Below are 20,465 nucleotides of genomic sequence, written 5' to 3'. Positions count from 1 at the left end.
CCCTGCTTAGCCCCTTTGCTCTGTCTGCTAAGCTTGTCACAGCCTCAGGCTGACGCTTGGGTAGCTAAGTGTGTACTTCCAACAAGTGATGTGGAACCTTTCTCTCACACACCCTACAGTTACAGTCTTCTGCTGGTGACCATTGATTGTTCATGTGCTTTTACCATAAGTGTGTTTCATAGTTGAGTGCAAAGTGTACTGAAAAACCAAAATCCAGCAACAGAACACCACGTTTCTTGTATAAGGAACTTAATCAACATTTTATCATCCATTTGATGTTTGCTAGTCTATGAACAGGCATATTTGACGACACCTAATGGTTTGTTAAGAAACATAATGAATGAAGCAAAATATGAGGTAATTTAATGGTCTGTTCCAGACATTTAGACTCCTTTTGAAAAACTCACTTTAGGGACATAAAATAACACTAAGATTAGCTTAATTTGATTGACATTTTTCTTTAGCTACCATAAATAAAGATCTAACAGTACACAATGGGCCAAATATACTAGCGCTAATTAGCTATTAGGCTACCATTTGTTAGCTAGGCAGCTAGGTTTAAAACTAACAAAAAACCTAAGGATTAAAAATGACTTTAAATACATTTTGTAAATTAAAGTAGAAGTAGAGGGGTTTAAATAAAATGACTGTAATTATACTAATCTCTTACCATTGTAGATGTGCTAATAATATGTAAAGAGCAACTTCATTTCAGAACTTTCCACCATTTTGAAATTTAATACTGTGATGACAACCTTATGGCAAAGGGCATGACTTAGGTTTTACCTAAGGTCCAGTTTGTTTTCGTAACACCCTGCCGACTTTGTCTTTTGCAGTGGTGCATGAAGTGGGTGCAGTGGCTAACGGTGTCCACCAGCTCAGCTCATCTGAAGTGGAGGAGCTCATCCACAAAGCAGACGAAATCACCTTGAGCGAGGGCACCAAAGCAACCCCCAAGAAAGAGGCAGAGGAGGAAGAGAGGGCCGTGACAGATACGGGGACAGCAGGGAGCACTCCAGCAGCCATTTTAGAGATCACAGGTGTGGAAGCCAAGTCGGCCGCAACTGTTCAACAGGGTGAGGTAAACGAGGCCAGCGCAGACAACCCAGTCACAATGGTGTTCATGGGCTACCAGAACGTCGAGGATGAGGACGAGACCAAGAAAGTGCTGGGGCTGGAAAGCACCACAGTCAAGGCCGAGCTGGTGGTCATCGAGGATGGGGAAAATAAGGGTGAGGCCAAGGAGGAGCAGCAGGCTCCTCCCAATGGAGGTCCGGCTGAGCCAGCCAAAGCCCAGGAGGCCTCAGGAGAGCCTGCAGAGCCAGAGGACGGGGCACCTGTGGTTAAGAGCAAGGAGAAGCAGCCGTGCAAATGCTGCTCCATCATGTGAGCCCATGGCACACTCCCTTAGTGAGGGAAATGGAACTCTACTCAGAAGGGTGCACCGCAGACAAACCAACACCAACGCAAAACCAGAGGAGAGAAAACAACGTGCTATTGTTTTCTTACCTCACTTGTAACTGTTTGATAATTTCCTTTTTTTTCCCACTTTCCCTCTTTTGTATCTTTCTCCCTGCTCTGTCTCCTTCCCTGTTTTGCTTTTGTGACTGAGACCTATGCTCTCAAACAAGAGGCATTTGTTATCACACTTCCCATGAAGAGATTTTGCAGAAGAAATGTCATTCTTATTTTTCTTTTTCTCTCTCTCTTTCTTTTTTTTCTCTTTCTTTCTTAAAATAACCATCGCTCACTGAAACCTAGATTTCACCTCTTACACGCAGTCATGGATTTTTGTAGTCTTAACTTTCCATATGAAGGACTCAGATATCTCTGTAATTATATTATATATAAGTCATTTATTTTTAATATATATTTATTTTACATTCTTTCTCAAGCTCCCTATTTTTCTGACAGAAGCATGGTGTGAAAAGTGTTTTCTGGCCCTGCTAATGCATTGAATCCTTCTCATGCAGGGGAAAGAGTGATCGTTGCAAAAATTTGACTTGTTAAGCTGTGAGAAACGACATTTTCCTGCTGTTTCAGAACAAGGACTTATAGTAACAGGATTTCAGAAATATATGCCATACAGAAACCTGGAGCAGTACGCGCTATGGAATGTCAGTTATGGAGCTTACAGGTCTGTTGAGTTCAGATTTGCAGTGCAGCATGCAAGTGTGTGTGTATGTGTGTGTGTGTGTGTATGTGTGTGTGTGTGTGTGTGTGTGTGTGTAAGAGTAAGAGAGAGAGAAAGAGAGAGAGGCTGTTAATGGTGATGCTGCAGTTTGAAACATTTAACATCTTCCAATCCCTCTCAGGCATTGGTAGAAAAATATCAAAACAACAGTGACACGTGAAACCAGGCCTGGGTGATATTTAAAAAAAGTAACTAGAACTGGCATTGCTGATTATTAATTGTTTTGAAACCCCTACAGCAAAAAAATGCATATAGTCCACTAGAAATGCTCTCCTTGTGCGTTTAAAGCAACTTGCATTGTGATAGCACCCCCTGCTGGAGAAATCTCAGGCTTCAACACATGCTCGAAATACGTTTCATGTACACCTTTTTTTTAAGTGAGAGGTTTTCTGACAGTATCAACCCAGTAAACAATTAGCCGTTGATTCAACGTTGAAATAGCGTAATGACTGCCGTCTAATCAACGTTCTCTTAAGGTTGAAAATGAAAGTTGAAAAGACGTCCAAACACAGACATTGAAAAGACGACTATTCGACGTATTTTGGACGTCCATTGACGTTATTAATTGGTCCCGAAATAAATTACTTGTATAAAAGGCGTTTTGGACGTCCACTGACGTTATCGATTGGTCACCACTTAACTAACTTATTAAGATGGATTTTGGACGTCCATTAACGTTTAAAATATGTCCTTGACGGACAGACTACTTTTAGACCTATTTTGAACGTCCAGGGACGTTCCTTGTTTACTGGGAAAGGACACTACTGGGAAACCATTAATTATTATTTTACATAATTTTACAACACCTCTGAACAACTAGGAGAAGCTGTGGAGAGATTGCTGACGGTTAGATGGTATTTCTCATTCTTGGAAAGCCTCAACAGAAAGGGTGGGGAATTAACTCTCACTGAGCCTACTGGCTTTTTAATGGTAATTTGTCGTTTTAACAGTAACCATGAGTACAGTTTGCATACAGATTGTTTAATACTATTATCAAACTGTTTACATTTGTCCTCTCCAGCTTTTATCGTATTTGATACCTTCTTGTTAGGTTACTGGTCAATTATCGATATCTGTTACATCACCCAGGCCTACAACAGAGAAACACGCTCCAGCGGCATTGCATTTCCTCACCTGTATCAGGCCTACCCATCTCCCACTCACACACACCTACCCACTCACTCACACATTCACATGCCTGTGTCTTTATCCTCAGTACGATCATTTCAATATACTTTGTCTTTGCATAATTAAGGACTATAACTAGTATTAAAGAGAGTGGTCTTTCATACCGGGAAGTCGGACTGATATGAGTGTCTTTTTTCGCTGGCCTTGATTTTTTTTTCTCAGTATTTTTTCCTCAGTTAATTTCCTAAGCACCTGTATCTTTCCATAAATAATCGTAATCCCACTTAGTCCCTTTTTGTGCACATGGCTTGGAAAATACTCCTCTTAATGTTCTGTGGAGGGTCTGTTTGCGTATTGAAGAAGCTTATCGTTAAATAGCGATATTATATGCTACAATTATTATGGTCATAAAGTCTCTGCCCTCAGTCCAGGGAGACACACTGTGCTGATATACACTGCCTTCTATCAAGCAGAGCCTTCCACAGCCAGAAATGACCCATTTGCTGGAGCCAAACCTATGCAAGACCCTCTTGTACACAGCTCAGCATCTACAAAATCATTCAGTCGTTCAGCAGCCCCTCTCGGATGCTGTTCAATAATAATGTTATATATGCTTTTGAATGGCTGGGAACCTGCTAATAACTCGTTATGCAGTGTTTAAATGTTTAAAACAATTGTAATATGCTTCCTGTGACACTACACAGCTTTCAGATAAATTTTATGTCTTATGCTCATTAACTACTTCATAAAAATATGGAAATACAGAATCTGACCTCTAAAGTGTGTTTACCAAATGCAATTGAAATCCACATTGTCTTCATTTTTTGAACTATAGTGGGATCTGGTTGGTTTGTAATACCTGTGGTGCATTACAGAGTGTGAGTGGAAAGGATTCTCGTGGTGCTAATCTCTCCAAACTCATGCATCAGTCTTGCATCAGGCTGTTGTAACTGCAGCCTCTAAGGCTGGTTCAGCCTTGTAGCAGCTACCTATAGCATCAGCTGCAGTGTTTAAGATCTGCCCTGAAAACATCGTACATTTACACTTCAAGCTTGTGTTCTAACAACAGATGTCAGCCTTTATTTTGTTAATCATTTACTTTATTTCATTTATTCTATCGTAAACAGATAGTGAACCACATTATCAACTAACCTGTTTTTATTTAGAAACGTATGAAATTGCATTGTGCTTTTTCAGTGGCACTGCCACGCTAGTTTTGGAGGTATTGTGTTTGGGTAGTTGTGTGATTGTGTGTGTGTTGGTATGTGTCCAGGTTTTGTGTGTGTGTGTGTGTGTGTGTGTGTGTGTGTGTGTGAGAGAAAGAGAGAGAGAGAGAGAGAGAGAGAGTAACAGATAGAGAGCAAGCATGTGTATGCATTCCTTTCAGTACACATTGGCATTAGCATTAATGGTGTATAACTGCACTTATTCTGGGAAGATTTTTTTTGAGGACTATTTGGTGTGTGCCTTGTGGCTATGAATATTTCCATTAGAGAGCCAAAGGTGGACAGAGCTAGAGGAAACCCCTTTTGTGTCTATTAAAAACCCAGGTTGCGGGTGTGATGCAGTCAATGGAGCTAAACCTGAAAAGCCTAGTCTGGAAGTATTTCCATTTTTCTCTCTGCATTTAAAGTGATAGCTAGGTCCGATGTACACACATTTCTTCTTTTATTTTACGTCATCAGCCCAGACCTGTTTGAGGTCCAAAGTTTACTTTTGTATTGGAGCTGTGAGGCTAAAAGCGCTAACCGGTAATGGATGCTTGCGGGCGCTAAATGGAACTGCATAAATAGCATCATGTCATTGTATGATTCCAGTTAATATGACCTGAGACTTGAACTACTGAGAGGAAAAAGGGTCTATTTTAATTTCATTTTGATTTCCTAGAAATTCGAGTTTGCTTTTTATGCTTTTGAACACTGTATGGTGCAGTTACAAACATTCACTGCTTGCTAGCTACATTAGCATTATAGCTTCAGTGCCATACCAAAGAAGCAAACTTCAGACACCAAACATCTGCTTGTAGGATGAGGGCAAATTTGTGTAAATTTGATTTCTCACCACTACTTACACTTTCAACCCTAATATGGCACAAAAAAAGCTAAATCTGTCTCTATGAGCGGTGATTGTGGGCTTCCTCTACCACAGCCCTGAATGGCACAGCACTGTGAGCATTATGGTTACCTCAGACTCCTGCTCAGCACCGCCCCCTGCTGTTTGTCAGTTCTAACATTCCAGTTCCAACATGTTCCACAACCTGAATGCCTTTATACCCTGGCCTTCTTTTGGCCAGGCGTTTCTCTTTGTAAATGTGCATGCTTTTTATAGCTATAGCCATCATATATCTACATATTCATATCCATGTTGGGTGATGTCATCTCCTCTGTGTAGTTGAAGTTTCCCTTGTCCTCCATAATGTCTGTGAGATTGACCATAGTGTATTGATCATAGTGTCAAGGAGCATGACCAGTGAAGGAGTTGGACGTCCAGGGAGTGTCCACAAGGTCACTTCCTCTCTTTCTTCCTTGAAGGACGGGCCTCTCTAATGAGGGGTGTGTGTGTGTGAGGCGTGTGTGTGTGTGTGTTTGCTCCCACTGCCACTGCTCTGTGCTTTGTCAGTTGTTAAGGTCTGCTTTCTTACCGACTTGAAAGTGCTGTAGAACAAGTTTGAAATGAGATATTAAAATGTGATGTACTTTAAGGAAGTTGTCAAATGTGTCCTGTCTTATTTTTCGCTCCCTTAAAATAAAGCTTCTAGGGGAAATGAGTCTAATGTACCATTGTAACAATAAGACTGTAAAAACGGTTAATCCTTAAAACAGTTCATATCCATACAGTCCATATATGGAAGCCCAAATTGCAAATGCAGCACATTCTATGTCTGCTGTAGTTGTGAAAGGGGTACAATATATGGCACCTAATCATGACAGTGGTCATTTACCTACCATTGCTGACATGACAAAACCTTGCCCAAAATGGTACCACTTAAGAAAAGTTAAAGCAGTCTAAACATGCAACTAGAGGCCATTTTGTAGCTTGTTGGGTGCCAGGGTTTTAGAGGTCTCAGGTCACTGCCTGGGAAGGGGTGTGTTCTCCCTGTATCTGTGTGGGTTTCCTCCAGGTTTCTTCCCAAAATCCAAAAACACTTTTTTGGGAGGTGGATTAGCTGTGGGAAATTGTCCACATATGTATGAGAATGACGGTGTGTTCCTTTCTTGCGCCCAGTGATTCTGGTTAGGCCCCAGGCCCACCATGATCTTGATCAGAATGAAGCAGTTACAGTAAAGTAACTTGATATAAAGAGCTACAGCCATGAAAATAAAGAAAAATGGGGATACAAAGTATTATCTCAACAATGGTGAGAGTTACTAACAGTAACTAGAGTTACTAACACAATTTGCCCCATGTTCTCTGTTCTTTTATATTAAATTTGCAAGTAGATTCATCCCAAATTCTGTGATTCTTCTGTTTTTTATTCTTTGTGATAATGACTGATATTTGGTCCAGTGCTAGCTCCACTGCAGCGGGAGTGTTTTCGGGGCAAATCTAAGAGAGGCCTTAGCGTTCTTGTTGCCATTGTCTGTAGCTAAAGGCTTTATGCCGTTGGGTGGAGCCATATTATGTGGATGGTGGTCAGCTATTCACAGCTTTTGTGTAGGGCTTGCTGATGGTCAGCAGCATTCCAGCCTGATATCCCTGTTCTCAGCACGTGCACACACACAAACACACACTCAGAGCAGACTCACATACTGTATGCCCATCTACACACACACACACAGCAGCTGTTGCTAGAATATTACAACACCCAGCTCCCTCTACACCCACTTCAGGCATTGTGTGTTTGGTTAATGCCTCCTGGACCACACACAGATGGTGATGCTCTGAAATACACACATGCATGCACACACACACACACACACGCACATCCAGCTGGAATGGAGGTGGGGCTTTACCAGAGTTATCCAGCCCAAAGCACCAGCAGTGGGCCAGGATTTAGTGGCTGGCCTGAATGGCAGGGGCTCCAGCCTGGGTGACATCTACACACTGACATGGAATAGAGCAGAGAGATCCTCTTATCTGATTGGGACGACGTTAAGAATGAGGTGAGGATATCTGCCTGCATTTTAAGTCATGGCTGAGCATTTCAAGCTTATGCAAACTATTTTTCACCCCTAAATGCCTATTATTTCCACTGGGATTCACTTTACAATTGACCTACCTACTTACCTGGCTAGTTATACAATCTAACTCTTCTGCCCTACAGTTTGTGTTAGTTTGTCACTGGATATTTTTGGTGGGTGGTCTATTCCGGACTCAGGAGAGATATTGGGGGTTTAATCTTCAGTTTGATTAGTTAGAAAAAGTAATTATTAATGCTCTAAGCTACAGACGTCCTCAGAGACACGTGAAGCCAGCCACCACATCTTTTCAAACTGCTACAGGCTGCACTGCCATTGGACATTCTGTTATGTCAGTGATAGATGCCCACACTGGTTAGCATCACGCTACAGGTTAAATCAGCTGTGCAAATGTTTAATGATTTCTGGATCGTTTCTGAAAAGCATGTGCTATATTGTGTACGATTATATAGAACAATTAGCAGTTAGTTCATTCTTTTTCTCTCTCTTCCAGCAGAGTGGCTGTAGTTAGTTGAGAGTGATCGCCCACTGGTGTTTTTTGCACAAACCACACTTCATGCCTGAGCTCTGCTGTGTGAAGGATAAAGTGGTCCAGGTGTTGCAGAGTCATGTTTAAATACACGCCGCCCTGGCAAGTATTGTGTCACAGCTTAGAGCAAGAGAGCAAGGTAAGGAAAACAATGTTCTGTTCTATACACACACGTGCACACGCACACACCACACACACACACGAATACTAACACTAACAACCACACATGATAAACTATCCAAGTAATAACAGCTCTGTGGTTGTCCTATGCAGAGCAAAAGCCTGGACTGTGTATATATAATATATATATAATATTGGGAAAAAAATATCTCCTAAGTGAGTGCATGGGCAAAAAGTGATATAATTGAAGGATTAAAGTAGGGGTGCCACGGTGGTGCAGCAGGTAGTGTCGCAGTCACACAGCTTCAGGGGCCTGGAGGTTGTGGGTTCGATTCCCGCTCCGGGTGACTGTCTGTGAGGAGTTGGTGTGTTCTCCCTGTGTCTGCGTGGGTTTCCTCCCACAGTCCAAAAACATGTTGGTAGGTGGATACTCAAATGTGTGTGTGTGTTGCCCTGTGAAGGTCTGGCGCCCCCTCCAGAGTGTATTCCTGCCTTGCACCCAATGACTCCAGGTAGGCTCAACCCTGAACTGGATAAGCGCTTACAGGATGAATGAACTTAGTGAAAGTAGTAAAGAACATGGGGATGTCTTAATTTACATAATTCATTCATTCATTCATTGTCTGTAACCCTTATCCAGTTCAGGGTCACGGTGGGTCCAGAGCCTACCTGGAATCATTGGGTGCAAGGCGGGAATACACCCTGGAGGGGGCGCCAGTCCTTCCGTTTACATAATACATAATAATATTACAATTTAAGAGAATATGGAGAACTCTACATGCAGGGACAAGGCCCAAAATCAGTAATAGCTGGCTGTGGTCATTGTGACCTCTGGTGGCTCTTTAAGTAGACTCAATTCTGTATTCATAATCACTGCATGTGTGAAACACTTCGGAAAATCATTGTAAACACAGGTCTTTGCTGCATTCACAATCGTAAATGAATCCTCAAATACAAATTGCAAATACAAATGTGAAATTCTTTATTTTGGAAATCATGGATTCTGGGTCCAGCTTGTTATAAGTACACTCTTCAAAAGCCAGCATCCGCGATGGTTTGTGGTGCATTAGTGCACATGACTTACATCTGTGATGGCACAGTTAATGCAGAACAACTGGGAGCAACATGCTAGATCATGTATTTTCTGCTTAGGCTTATTTTGGCAAGTCAATGACAATCCATGTTCTGCAAGGATTACCATGGTATTGTCTCATAGTAAAAGAGAGGTGCTAGACTAGTTCAGACCCATTAGCGCATTATGAGAGGACAAATACTATAATGGAGACATGAACAGCTGAAATCCTGTATCAGGCAAGAAAACATTTTACTTTTAAAACTAGAGCAATTGGTTTCCTCGTTGCCCAAAAGTGTTGATGCAATACAATGATAAACATGTCCCTGGCCCAAGGTAAAGGTGTTCCTGATATAAAACTTTACATTTTTCTCAAAAAAAACTGTGTGTGTTTGTGTGACTGTGTGTGTATGTGTGTGTTTGTGTGACTATGTGTGTGTGTGTGTGCAGCATTTTTCTCCCTCCCCTGTCCTGATCTATCAGTCTCACACACTCTTTACTGTAAGTGTGTGTGTGTGTGTGTGTGTGTGTGTGTGTGTGTGTGTGTGTGTGTGTGTGGGGGTGGGGATGGGGCTGATTATGCTGTCTGAACTTTGTCTGTGAGTACAGTACAATAAAAGCCTAAAGCAGTCAAAACTATCACTGAAAGTCAAGTCTCGCTTAAACGTGAGCTACTGGCAGGAGGTGAGTTTCCAGTTTTCACTTCTTAAGAAGCTGGTACAGTTGGAATTAAAGGTTGGGCAAAGTGCCTGTGAGTAAAAGGAAAGAGACTTAGACTGAACAGAAACAACTGTACATTTCTATTCATTTTATTTTATTTATTTAATTATAAAATGTTTAAATTCTGAGATAATTATATAATCAGTAAATTTATACTAAAATGTGTTTTGTAGTAAAGTGTATTGTGAAGATGACGTATAAATACTTAAAAAAATCACAAAGCATGTGCTTTAAGAAGGGCACCTAATCAAAACTGAAACCCTGTGTGGTTTTTTACTTCACTAATCAACACTTGGCACTGGGCATGGAGACTGTTCTATTATATTTCATACATTTCCATGGAGATTATAACAGTTATGAATACACAAGTATGTCTGAGTCCACACTGGTTCTTAACTTAACTGAATTCACTGGTTATAGAAGGTGTCTATAAAGGTTTTGACAAATTGTATTTTTTCATAAGCTTCCCAGTAAGGTTTTTATTGCGTTTCTACTCATGGCCAAGTCTAAAGGTTGTATGATGCGACTTCAAGCAGAGATTAAATATTAATTGTTTTATAACTTTCGATTGCATCGCATAGTTTATTCACGGAAAAAGAGGAGAACAGGTCATTTCTGAACAATTGGAGTGTCTTAAGTGTCATCCCACTTGGGGGTCACCTCATGCAACTAATTGCATTTTGTTGTTTGCAAAAAAAATGATTAGAAAATAGAATAAGAATAAAAAATAGGAATGGATCTTAGAACAAGGCACAAATAAAGAACAAAAACATTATAGTCACCTGCAAATGTTGGTGCACCCTGATCATTCATTCATTCATTCATTCATTATCTGTAACCATTATCCGGTTCAGGGTCGCGGTGGGTCCAGAGCCTACCTGGAATCATTGGGCGCAAGGCAGGAACACACCCTGGAGGGGGCGCCAGTCCTTCACAGGGCAACACACACACTCATGCACACACCTACGGACACTTTTGAGTCGTCAATCCACCTACCAACGTGTGTTTTTGGACTGTGGGAGGAAACCCACGCAGACACAGGGAGAACACACCACGCTCCTCACAGACAGTCAGCCGGAGCGGGACTTGAACCCTTAACCTCTAGGTCCCTGGAGCTGTGTGACTGCTGCACCACCGTGCCGCACCACCCCGTTCATGTTTATGCTAATTTTCCGTGTGAAGATTTTTTAACACGTTCTGATAAAACTGATCAATTAAAAGCTAAGCATTATTAGGAAGTTCTCCACATTAAAATGTTACAGTAAACATAAACAAACGAAAGCAGCCGAGACTAAGGTGCGTCAGTCTAGTTTCCAGTTTAATTCAGGTTTAAGATGAAGTAATCTTTTAAAGTCTGAGCCCAAACTCGTTCAACCGCCTCAGCTATTGTTCCTGTTTCGAAATAAGGAATGTTCCAGTCCAGCATCAGGACACATCCACATGCGGAAATCTGATATAAGGCCATATATGCACATATACCGTAAATCAGCACACACCAGCATACTCACCCCTGTGGGGGTCATGACTACTGTAGAACAGGGGTAAAGGAGGCAAACAATGTATGCAGAGCAACAGGTGGACTACAGTCTGTAAGTGTAGAGCTACAAAGTGCTCCTGTCTGGTCACTGGAGCTGAGAGAACAGACTGTCAGTGTAGAGAAAGAGGAGCTTAGAGTGAAATGGCTGATTTGGTTCAAATATGTTATAAATATTTGTGGGTAAATATAAACATATAGTTTCTAGTAAACGTAAGTAAATATCAGTTATAGTAAAAGTATGTAATATATGACACATGGCTGAGTATTTTAATCTTTTCCAGTATTAGAAGGCAGCACAGTGCGGTAGAAGTTGGTGTTGCTCCCACAATGCTGCAGGGTCTTGGGGTCCTGGGTTTGAACCTTACCTCAGGTCACTGACTGTGACACAAGCGCTTTTCTTGGCTAAATGCAATCGTGTGCTTTGCGTTTTGTTACGGCACGTTCACAGCGCCACACAGTGGAACAAAATACAGTTGAGCTGACTGCATTTTTAGGTGTTTTATGTTCAATTCTGATACGAATTCAGCATTTAATTTTTAAAATGCATTCTTGTTTATTGTTTTTCAGTGAAGAGGTCAATGTAAAACAATGTAATAGCGGTTTTGCTTTTCATTTTGTCACGTATACTGCATGTTAGTGTGGATTGTATTCAACATTGTCCTATTGCAGTGATTATTTTCAATTTGGCACTAATTCCTCTCCATAAAATGCTGTTTTCAAATGATGTAGTAACCCAGAAATGTACAAAAACCTTGGATGGTGCTTCCTCTCTCCAGAGAACACAGTTCCACTGCTTGTACTTCCCCTACCTGTCACTTGTCTTTGAAATTCTCTAACATTGTGTTGTCCTTTAATATCGTGTTCCATTCTCTGTATTTCCCAAAATGGTTTCCTTTCTTGGCCACCGTAGATTTCAGAGGAAGTCCTCCTTTAATATATGAGCAGAAACAAGTTCAGCCTCCTTAGGTCTAGTTTCTATTTCGAAATAAGGAGTAGTAAAAATGACTGTACAGAGTGAAACACAAGTAGTGAAGGTTTGTCCACGTTAGGACATCCCTCTGTTTGTAGGGGACTCCCACAAGGCTGCCTCAGCCAATCAGCAGGGAGAAGAGGGAAGGTTCCAAGAAACCTCATCACTGCAGGTTTATCAGGAGCGGACAGTGCCCTGTGTCACGCACGGCCACCCTCTCACTGCAAAACTTCTCAACAACAAGCACAGGAGCGGAGTGGCTTATCAAATGTGCCGTAACTACATTCAGAGCAGTTACTGCAAGTAGTTTTAACTCTGAAACAGTCATAGCTCATATCACCTGGGTATTGTATCCAATGCTCTGACATCTTAGCGCTGTCAGGAGGTAAGTGAGATTTCAAATCCAGTTATTATGGAATTAGAGGATTAATTGACTGTTGTTTTATATTTTGTGTCCTGTCTTCTGTGACTGAATTACATTGAGGAACAGAATTTACCATGTGCAACACAAAGAATGCAATATATACACTCTTCAAAAAGAGGGTCCTTTAAGGTCTTTTAGTAAAGTCAATGGTTCTATTTAGAAGCATTAAAAATAGAAGGTGGAATAGTATCAGTTTCAGTATAAGAGCACTTTGCTGAAGTGTATAAAACAATATGCAACTTAATTTACATCAATTTTAAGAATCATTTCACCTTTCAAATGGTTCTATATAGAACTTATGGTCCAAAAGAGAGCTATACCCTTTACTACATTAACCTCTTTAAAATGTGTAATTCAAGTAAAAGGAGCACATACTCTACGTGAAACAAAATGGAATATAACACTTTTCTGGCAAATGTAGTGCATCATTTCTTTGTCCTTTATTAATTGAGGGTGGTGGTGGTGGAGGGGGTGGTGGCCTTCATAATATATTCACTTTCAAATATCAGCATTAGAATGTGCCGAGGTGTGCTCTGTGTACATTATGTGCACTTATCTTTTCATGTTTCATGTTTCTTCAGCCTTGAATATCAGGCAATATGTGATCGGGCAACTTTCTCATACAACAATGTGTAATTTGTGTAATATTTAATATTCCACCTGAAATATGATAAAATCTGAATTCTCTTCATTCTTTTTCCCCTTTTTTTCCACACATGGACGCCTTAAATGAGGTGGTGTTAAACCTCCAGTCATTCAGCATTATGTTGTAATCCCACTGTAAACACCTCAGGGGGAAATCTTTTATTGTTTAAAAAGCACTGGTTACATTCTTCAGAGATAATAGAAGCTTAAATTGTAAATGATTGAAAAGGGAGAGGCTGCTCTCCTCTATTTCTCACGCCACCTTCATCTTGAGTCATGTGCTCCATCTCTAAAACTGGATTACCTCCTTAGCCATAAACATACTGTGTATGGTATCATTTTCATCTCTGAATCTTAGGCACTGAAAATTGTAGCTGTTTTCATTGATGTTTGATTTGTATAAACATTTATTCTGATCTTAGTCTTGTACAACTTCACAGTTTAAAATAATAAGCTGGATGCTATGAAATGTAGAGGTTTAATGTCCAGAATAAAGAACACAGTTGTAAAGGATTATTAATGATGGTGAAATCTGTAAAACTTTCATAGTAAAGTTATTATGACATAAAAGGACACACACACACATTCACTGACACTTTTGAGTCGCCAATCCACTTACCAATGTGTGTTTTTGGACTGTGGGAGGAAACCGGAGCAACAGGAGGAAACCCACACGGACAACACACCAACTCCTCACAGACAGTCACCCGGAGCGGGAATCGAACCCACAACCTCCAGGTCCCTGGAGCTGTGTGACTACAGCACTACCTGCTGCACCACAGTGCTGCATACTGTACCATGTGAAATAGGAAAGATTGAATGCCAAAAATGTTTCTTAAACTGTAATTTACAGTGGGAGATAGTAATGAGTAACAGAAGTGAACATATTCAACAGACGTGATTTCCATTAAACTGTTTTAAATGTCTCTTTATTTCACAGAGACAAACAACATTTGCATCAAGCCGTCTTCGAGATGCAGACAAACCTGGTGAAGGGCGAACTCTGAGCTTCTCAGGTCATCCTGCTGCATCGCCTGTCTCCGCACCTGCCGAAGATCACCATTCATTCAGAAACATGGGCAGCACTCCTAAACGATGGGTCATGAAGCCTCTGACGCCTAGGCTGGAGAAGTATGACCTGAGGGCCATGCTGAGCCCTGGAGGTGAGACTCTGTCTCCTGAGAGTTATGGTCGGGATGCAGATTCACCCACATTCAGCTTTGATAAGATCTCAGTGGCACGTGTCCACTCCTCGGTCACTGTATCAGCCCCCAACGGCGAGCATGTACGGGACGTGGTGGTTCATGCTAGACAAGTGGCTGTGTCTGAGGAAGGCAGTGTCTCTGAGGACTGGCAACCGAGTGATCCCAGCAGCCCTGGCACTCCCAGTAGCACAGACTCCCATGCGGGTTTCTATTCCTTTGTGGAAGACCCAACAAGCCCAGAGGCGGAGAGCAACGAGGCCTATATGGTATCACCTGAAAGACAGGCCAAACTGTCCACCCTGAAGGAGAAGAACAGTTTCAAGCTGCAGACGTACGTAGAGGAACGAAGACCTGAGAAGCTGTTCCAGGAGAGTAATGGGGATTCTTGCTACCTGATGGAGGATGTCTTAGCAGAGGACAACAAAGAAGAGGAGGATGTACCAGACCGGACTGAAATCATCCGGAGTCAGGCACCCAAAAAGAAGCCTGCCTTGAAAGAGCAGTGGAGTGCCTTGGAGAACCTTGATCTTAGCAAATCACCCAATCGTCTAATTGAGGGATTTAGTCTGTGCTATAGCCCTGTGATCACAAAAAGTCCCCAGACAGAGGCAGAACCTGGTGCTATTGATAACCAGCAGATTGATTTCAATGCTGCACGCAAGCAATTCCAATTGATGGAGCGCTCGCAGGACAACCCCTTCCGTTATAGCCCTCAGCAAACACCAAAAATTTCAAAGCTACGAGCAAGATCTTTGCCGGCAGAAGCTTTCCTTTCCACAAAAGATGTTAGCAAAAATAAGAACCTTGAAGATGGGGTAAGCCAGTATCAGTTTCCTTGGAAGCTAGAAGAGGAGACGAAAGGGACAGTGACCATCCATGAGGATCCAGAAGAAAGGATACAAAGTAGCTCAGTAGATGATCTCGATTCAGCACTTGCTAGACACAGTGAAAACCACACAAATGAGGACAGTGTGTTTTTTGAGCCTTCAGAGATGCTGAGTCCATCAATGGCCAGTATGAGTGAAACACCCATTGAAAAGGAGATCCGAGTAGCCAGGGAACGGGAGGAGGACCTGCGGCGATCACGGGGAATTTTTCGTGCAGATTCCTCAGAAATGGTTGAGATTAAGACTAAACCTATTCTCTCCCAGCCATTGCCACAGATCAAGCCTATCAAAGCCAAAGAGACCAACAGAGTTAGTTTTCTTATTCAACGAGAGATGGACAAAGTCAATCATAGCCCACTTTCTGACAGAAGGACTCCAGGGGATGTAGGTGAAAAGAGGAGAACATTTGGGTCACAGTCAGATGAGGTGCCTGTTAGATCTGTTAATGTGGAAAACACACGGATTACAGAGGATGCCAAAGCTGAAGAAAAGAGGCATGAACCTGACTCTCAAGAGATCCTCTCACCTTGCTGTCCCCACCGACACCACAATGAAGCTATGATCCAAAAAGGTCCCACCGTGGAATTTCTGGACAGAACAGTCAGAACAACTTTCTACACTTTGGAGGGAGCGAACGACAATGATGCAAATGTAGCAAATCAAACACTTTGGACGCCACCCTATAAAGTAAAAGAGTTCGGGAGAATGTTTTCCCCTATAAATTCCCCATCTTCTCCGCCAGAACCTGTGATAGGCAGCAAGGCCACAGTAGCAAGAAGAGCTCACTGGGAGAGCTCAGGCGAGTGGTCTCGAATGTTAAGTACGTCTGATATAATCCGCAAGGAAATAGAGGAAGACCTCAGACGAGAACAGGAGCTTCAAGAGCAACGAGAAACCAGCAGCTTGTCTTTGAGAGCAGACCAAGATAATGCCACCTCAGAGCCCACAACTTCAGAAGCCATCTCAAACAACAATGACCGGTCTTTATTAAACAGTTCTCAGGAGAACTTGGTGGAGGTGGACGCTGTGCTTCCAGACAAATCTACAAAGACCAGTTATAACCTTTCACATTCCTGGAGTGGAGATATCGCCCCTGCCCGCGTATCATTACCAGGTATTATAAATTAGTCTGCTGACCTTTGCAATGCAAGTTAATTTGCTTATTGCTATCATGACATTTGTGTATTTGTGTTCCCATATTTTAAATTGAAATGAAGTAGAGTAGTAAGATTTTGCTAAATAACCTTTGTTCAGTTAAACCTAGAGAATTTAGAAGTAATATATAACACGCTAGACACAATAAACTTTGCAAATGCTAAAGCAAAACTTTCCTGATTATATTTTTTAGATGAATTTGGAGTACAGCGTATTCCAAAACAGACAGACTTTGAAATATATAAAGTGTAAATAATTTGTAACATATTACGCGGTAGAACCATCTATACAGGAAGTGGGATTATTTATTAGCTGCTAGCAGGTTACAGTTTGGCATTATTCAAATTGAAAGCAATATCAGGTACAACGACTGAGAGCAACTAACCAATGAGGACTTTTTGGTGTGCTGCCAGGACTTTTGCAACATCAACAAATGCTAACAAACACAGATTATTTTGCTGTCAGATGCACATTCTCCTAGAACTGGAGTTGTGCCCCCTGTCCTTGAACATGTAGCTTCCAGAATAATGTCCCCATTTCTCTAAATGCCGGCTCTTTATGTGTCTCTCACTGAACGCGTAACTGATTAACCTTTGTGGTACTTGTTTATAGATGTCAGCAACTAAGGATGAGATGAAATAGCTTACTCAATTAGCTTATGAACTTTGAGCATGCAAGTCGAAAGGGTGCTAATATAGTGCTGAAGAGTGGTTAATTATTGATATCAGGAAAATGAAAATGCATTTAGAAGTAACTTTGACAATCAATGCAGATTTTTCAACGGATGTTAGAATAATTTTTTGCATTATTTGAATGCCAGTGGCAATGTAAAAACAAATTACACACACACACACACACACACCAATGTCTTTCCCTTTTGAACAGTGTGTAGACAAGTACTTTCATTTCTTCTCCACAGGCCCTAGTTCCAGACTTCCTTCTGTGTCTATTATGACAGCCCAGCCTTGGGGTGGCACAAAACCCTCCTCTCCAGCTTTTCCAAAGGCAACCCCCACTGTCCTCGCAAATCCACAGCCTGAGGCCTCCTCCACCCCCACAACCCCTGCCCAGAAAGGCCTGACCGAGACTCTGCTGGAGGACTTTGAGGAAAGACGTGTCAGACAGAAGCTTGAGGAGAGCGCTGTGAGTGGACGACTTTGGCAACATTGCAATTGCACCTTTCACTGCATTCTTACTTCCATCACTTGTTTTTTAAGCAAATCTATTCTATGAAACACAAATGGATCTGCAGTTGTTTATTCTAACTTTAATTATCTTGCTCTTTAGTATGCTGGGATACAGCCGATTGATGACATCAACAATGAAGTAAGAAGTGTGCTCATTCATATCTAACACCTCTGGATCAAGCTACTTTTTCCTGATGATTGTTGTTTTGTTGCAGGTCGTGGAAGCGACTCGTGTGACACGCCACAAAAGCTCGAGAGCTCTGCGCTGGGAGGCCGGTGTTTATGCCAATGAAGACAACAACTGCTGAGAGAGTGGAAATATATGATGCTAGTGCTAATGCCAACACACCAGCTGTCTCCAGACCTGATTAACTGGACAGGCTTGCTTTAAATGCCACACAGACAACACCCTATGAAGACACTCAATCAGAGAGGTAACACAGATGATCAGAAGCTTCAGAACAAATGGCACTGTGCATCATAACACATTTAGGGATAGCCACCATTTTATGACGTGAGTGTTGGGTGTAGGTGTGAGGAGTACGTCTGCTGCTTCTAGAGCAGTGTATTCCTCTGGCAAGCTTTTTCTTCTAGAAGTTTTGGTGCTCTCTCACAGACATAACTGCCCTCAGTTGCTGTGTCTCTGCCAAACATTGTCCAAGAGGTGAAATACTCCAGTTTGAAGAGGTTGTGTGAACTACGAGACCTAAAATACTAAAGAAATGTAAGTCTCTCCAGCAGGTGCCTTGTTAAAGTCCAGGTCTTGCAGAGTTTCTCAAAGTATGTCTTTTATTCTGCTGTAATTTTGAGCTTGTTTTTATATGAGATAAAATTTAGCAGTAATTCATATTTGATCTTGTAAACTTGCTTCATGATCCAAAGTGATGTATTTTAAACAAGGAACTTGAAATCCCAGAAAGCACTTAAAGAAACAGCACTGACTGTAAGGCACTAACTACCATGACATTAAGCTAAAATTCCAAAAATGAAATTGGATTAAAAAAAGGACTGTACACAACACAGGCTCTAAAACAATCTGCAGCTTGATGGATTGTCAGCTGAATCGCTCAGAAGACCCAGGAACATTTGTTTCAATAATGTGCCGTCCAACAGCACCCAGTTAAGTTCGGCTAAGGAACTCAATTAGGAATCTTTGCTATGATAAAGGGAGTTTATTATTGAAATCCACAGGGAAACAAGCATCTATGTCTCTGTGGCCAGTACTGTACTGGTCATTTAAAATCTGAAGTAATATATATATAGTAATGGAAATGAGCACATGCACTTTCCATGCTGACCACAAGTAGGAGCCAGTGTAGTTTTGAATGGAGTAGGGCTTATACCTCTGTGATAAGTGAATAAGCTGCGGTTGTTTGATTTTACTCATCATTCAATGAGAAAAGTGACAGTGGTAGGTTGAACATGACACCTTTTAATTGGGTTGACAAGATTCATCAATATATACATGTTGTCTTTTTCCATATCGTTTGGAGCTCAGTGTAATGTGTTTAGCAGCTAACCTACACACCAGGCCCTTGTATTGTCCAACCACAGAGAGAGTGCCATCAGTAACAACAGACACAAATTTGCTCATGTCCAGCAATTTTGGGATCAGATCATTTGCTTTGGCCAGAGCCAATAAAACAGCTGTTCCCAAAAAGCTCTTCTGTCAAAAAAATCCTCATGAATACAGAAAGCCGTTCTATATCCGTCGTATAACAAGACATGTTTACAGAGTAACATGAGATTAACTTCCTTGGTGGGAGAACACAGTAGACAGGAAGTCCTCCACGGTGTTTGCAGGGAAGGTCTCTCTGAAGAAGCTATGACGAGTTTTTTTCATGTTTTAGCCACCTAGCACATGGCTACAATTTAGAAAACAAGTTAGCATAGCGTTGGTCAGATCCAGTACAGTAAACCAAAATTCATGGTCCAAACACAACTGAATTTTCTGTTTTCGATATTAACTTTAATATATATATATACAGTATATATATATATATATATATATTTTATCCCTAGCTATGTTTTTGCTAAAAGCACCACTTACAAATGCTAAACAAAGCTAGCTTAGCAGTCAGTTGCCTACTGTTTTTTTACTGTTCTATTATTATTATTATTATTATTAATACTTGCAGTCCAGATTAAGTCTGCAGAGTGCTCACTGGAGAAACCTGATGTAGAAAAAGCAGTGGGGAAGGTGTATATTGAAAGTTATATTGAAATGTTTTGAAAGTTCAACAGTGTACTAAAAGCTATATTTGTACCCTAAAACAACAATACAAAATGGCTTGTGTGGCCAAAGGTTTGTGAACATAGTGTAAAATACATAATCTGTATTAAAACATATTTGTAACCTTAAGTGATATTTCTTTTTAAGATTAAAGGTTGATCAGTTGAAATGGAAATAAACAGTTTTAAACCCACAGTTTTTGGCTCGAATGGTTATTACAAGGTTGGGGAGCTCATTGTCTGTAAGTGTTGTGAATCTGAATGGTTTACACAGGCTTGATTTACAGGCAATTGCCTGTCATAATGCTGGCTCCTGTCCAA

At 41.3% G+C, this 20,465-nt stretch overlaps 2 protein-coding genes across 4 annotated transcripts in view; both read left to right on the top strand.

Annotated features, from left to right (window-relative positions):
* palm1a (paralemmin 1a) overlaps positions 1-6,019 on the top strand; it is a 33,618-nt gene extending 27,599 nt beyond the window's left edge. For all 3 annotated transcript variants that reach the window (XM_066647403.1, XM_066647402.1, XM_066647404.1), the window contains one exon: positions 837-6,019. In XM_066647403.1, the coding sequence (XP_066503500.1) occupies positions 837-1,390 (554 nt within the window). In that variant the 3' untranslated portion in view covers positions 1,391-6,019. The remainder of the gene's footprint in view (positions 1-836) is intronic.
* A 6,662-nt stretch (positions 6,020-12,681) lies between these two features.
* Positions 12,682-20,311, top strand: misp (mitotic spindle positioning). The gene is made up of 5 exons (XM_066648052.1): positions 12,682-12,794; positions 14,419-16,684; positions 17,645-17,868; positions 18,013-18,051; positions 18,128-20,311. The coding sequence occupies exons 2-5, from the start codon at positions 14,554-14,556 to the stop codon at positions 18,218-18,220; spliced, it is 2,487 nt and encodes an 828-aa protein (XP_066504149.1). The 5' UTR covers positions 12,682-12,794; positions 14,419-14,553; the 3' UTR covers positions 18,221-20,311.
* The last annotated feature ends 154 nt before the right edge of the window (positions 20,312-20,465 follow it).

The sequence above is a fragment of the Hoplias malabaricus genome, chromosome 16 (assembly GCF_029633855.1).
Source record: "Hoplias malabaricus isolate fHopMal1 chromosome 16, fHopMal1.hap1, whole genome shotgun sequence".
Taxonomy (NCBI): domain Eukaryota; kingdom Metazoa; phylum Chordata; class Actinopteri; order Characiformes; family Erythrinidae; genus Hoplias; species Hoplias malabaricus.
Note: the sequence above shows the minus strand (reverse complement) of the source record. Positions and strands in the feature narration are given on the sequence as shown.

Bases quoted from the DNA above. Each gene is read 5' to 3' on its own strand.
- misp (XM_066648052.1), top strand. From the start codon at position 14,554: ATGGGCAGCACTCCTAAACGATGGGTCATGAAGCCTCTGACGCCTAGG. The intron at 16,685-17,644 runs GTATTATAAATT...TCTTCTCCACAG, and splicing joins TGCCCGCGTATCATTACCAG to GCCCTAGTTCCAGACTTCCT. The intron at 17,869-18,012 runs GTGAGTGGACGA...CTTGCTCTTTAG, and splicing joins AGAAGCTTGAGGAGAGCGCT to TATGCTGGGATACAGCCGAT.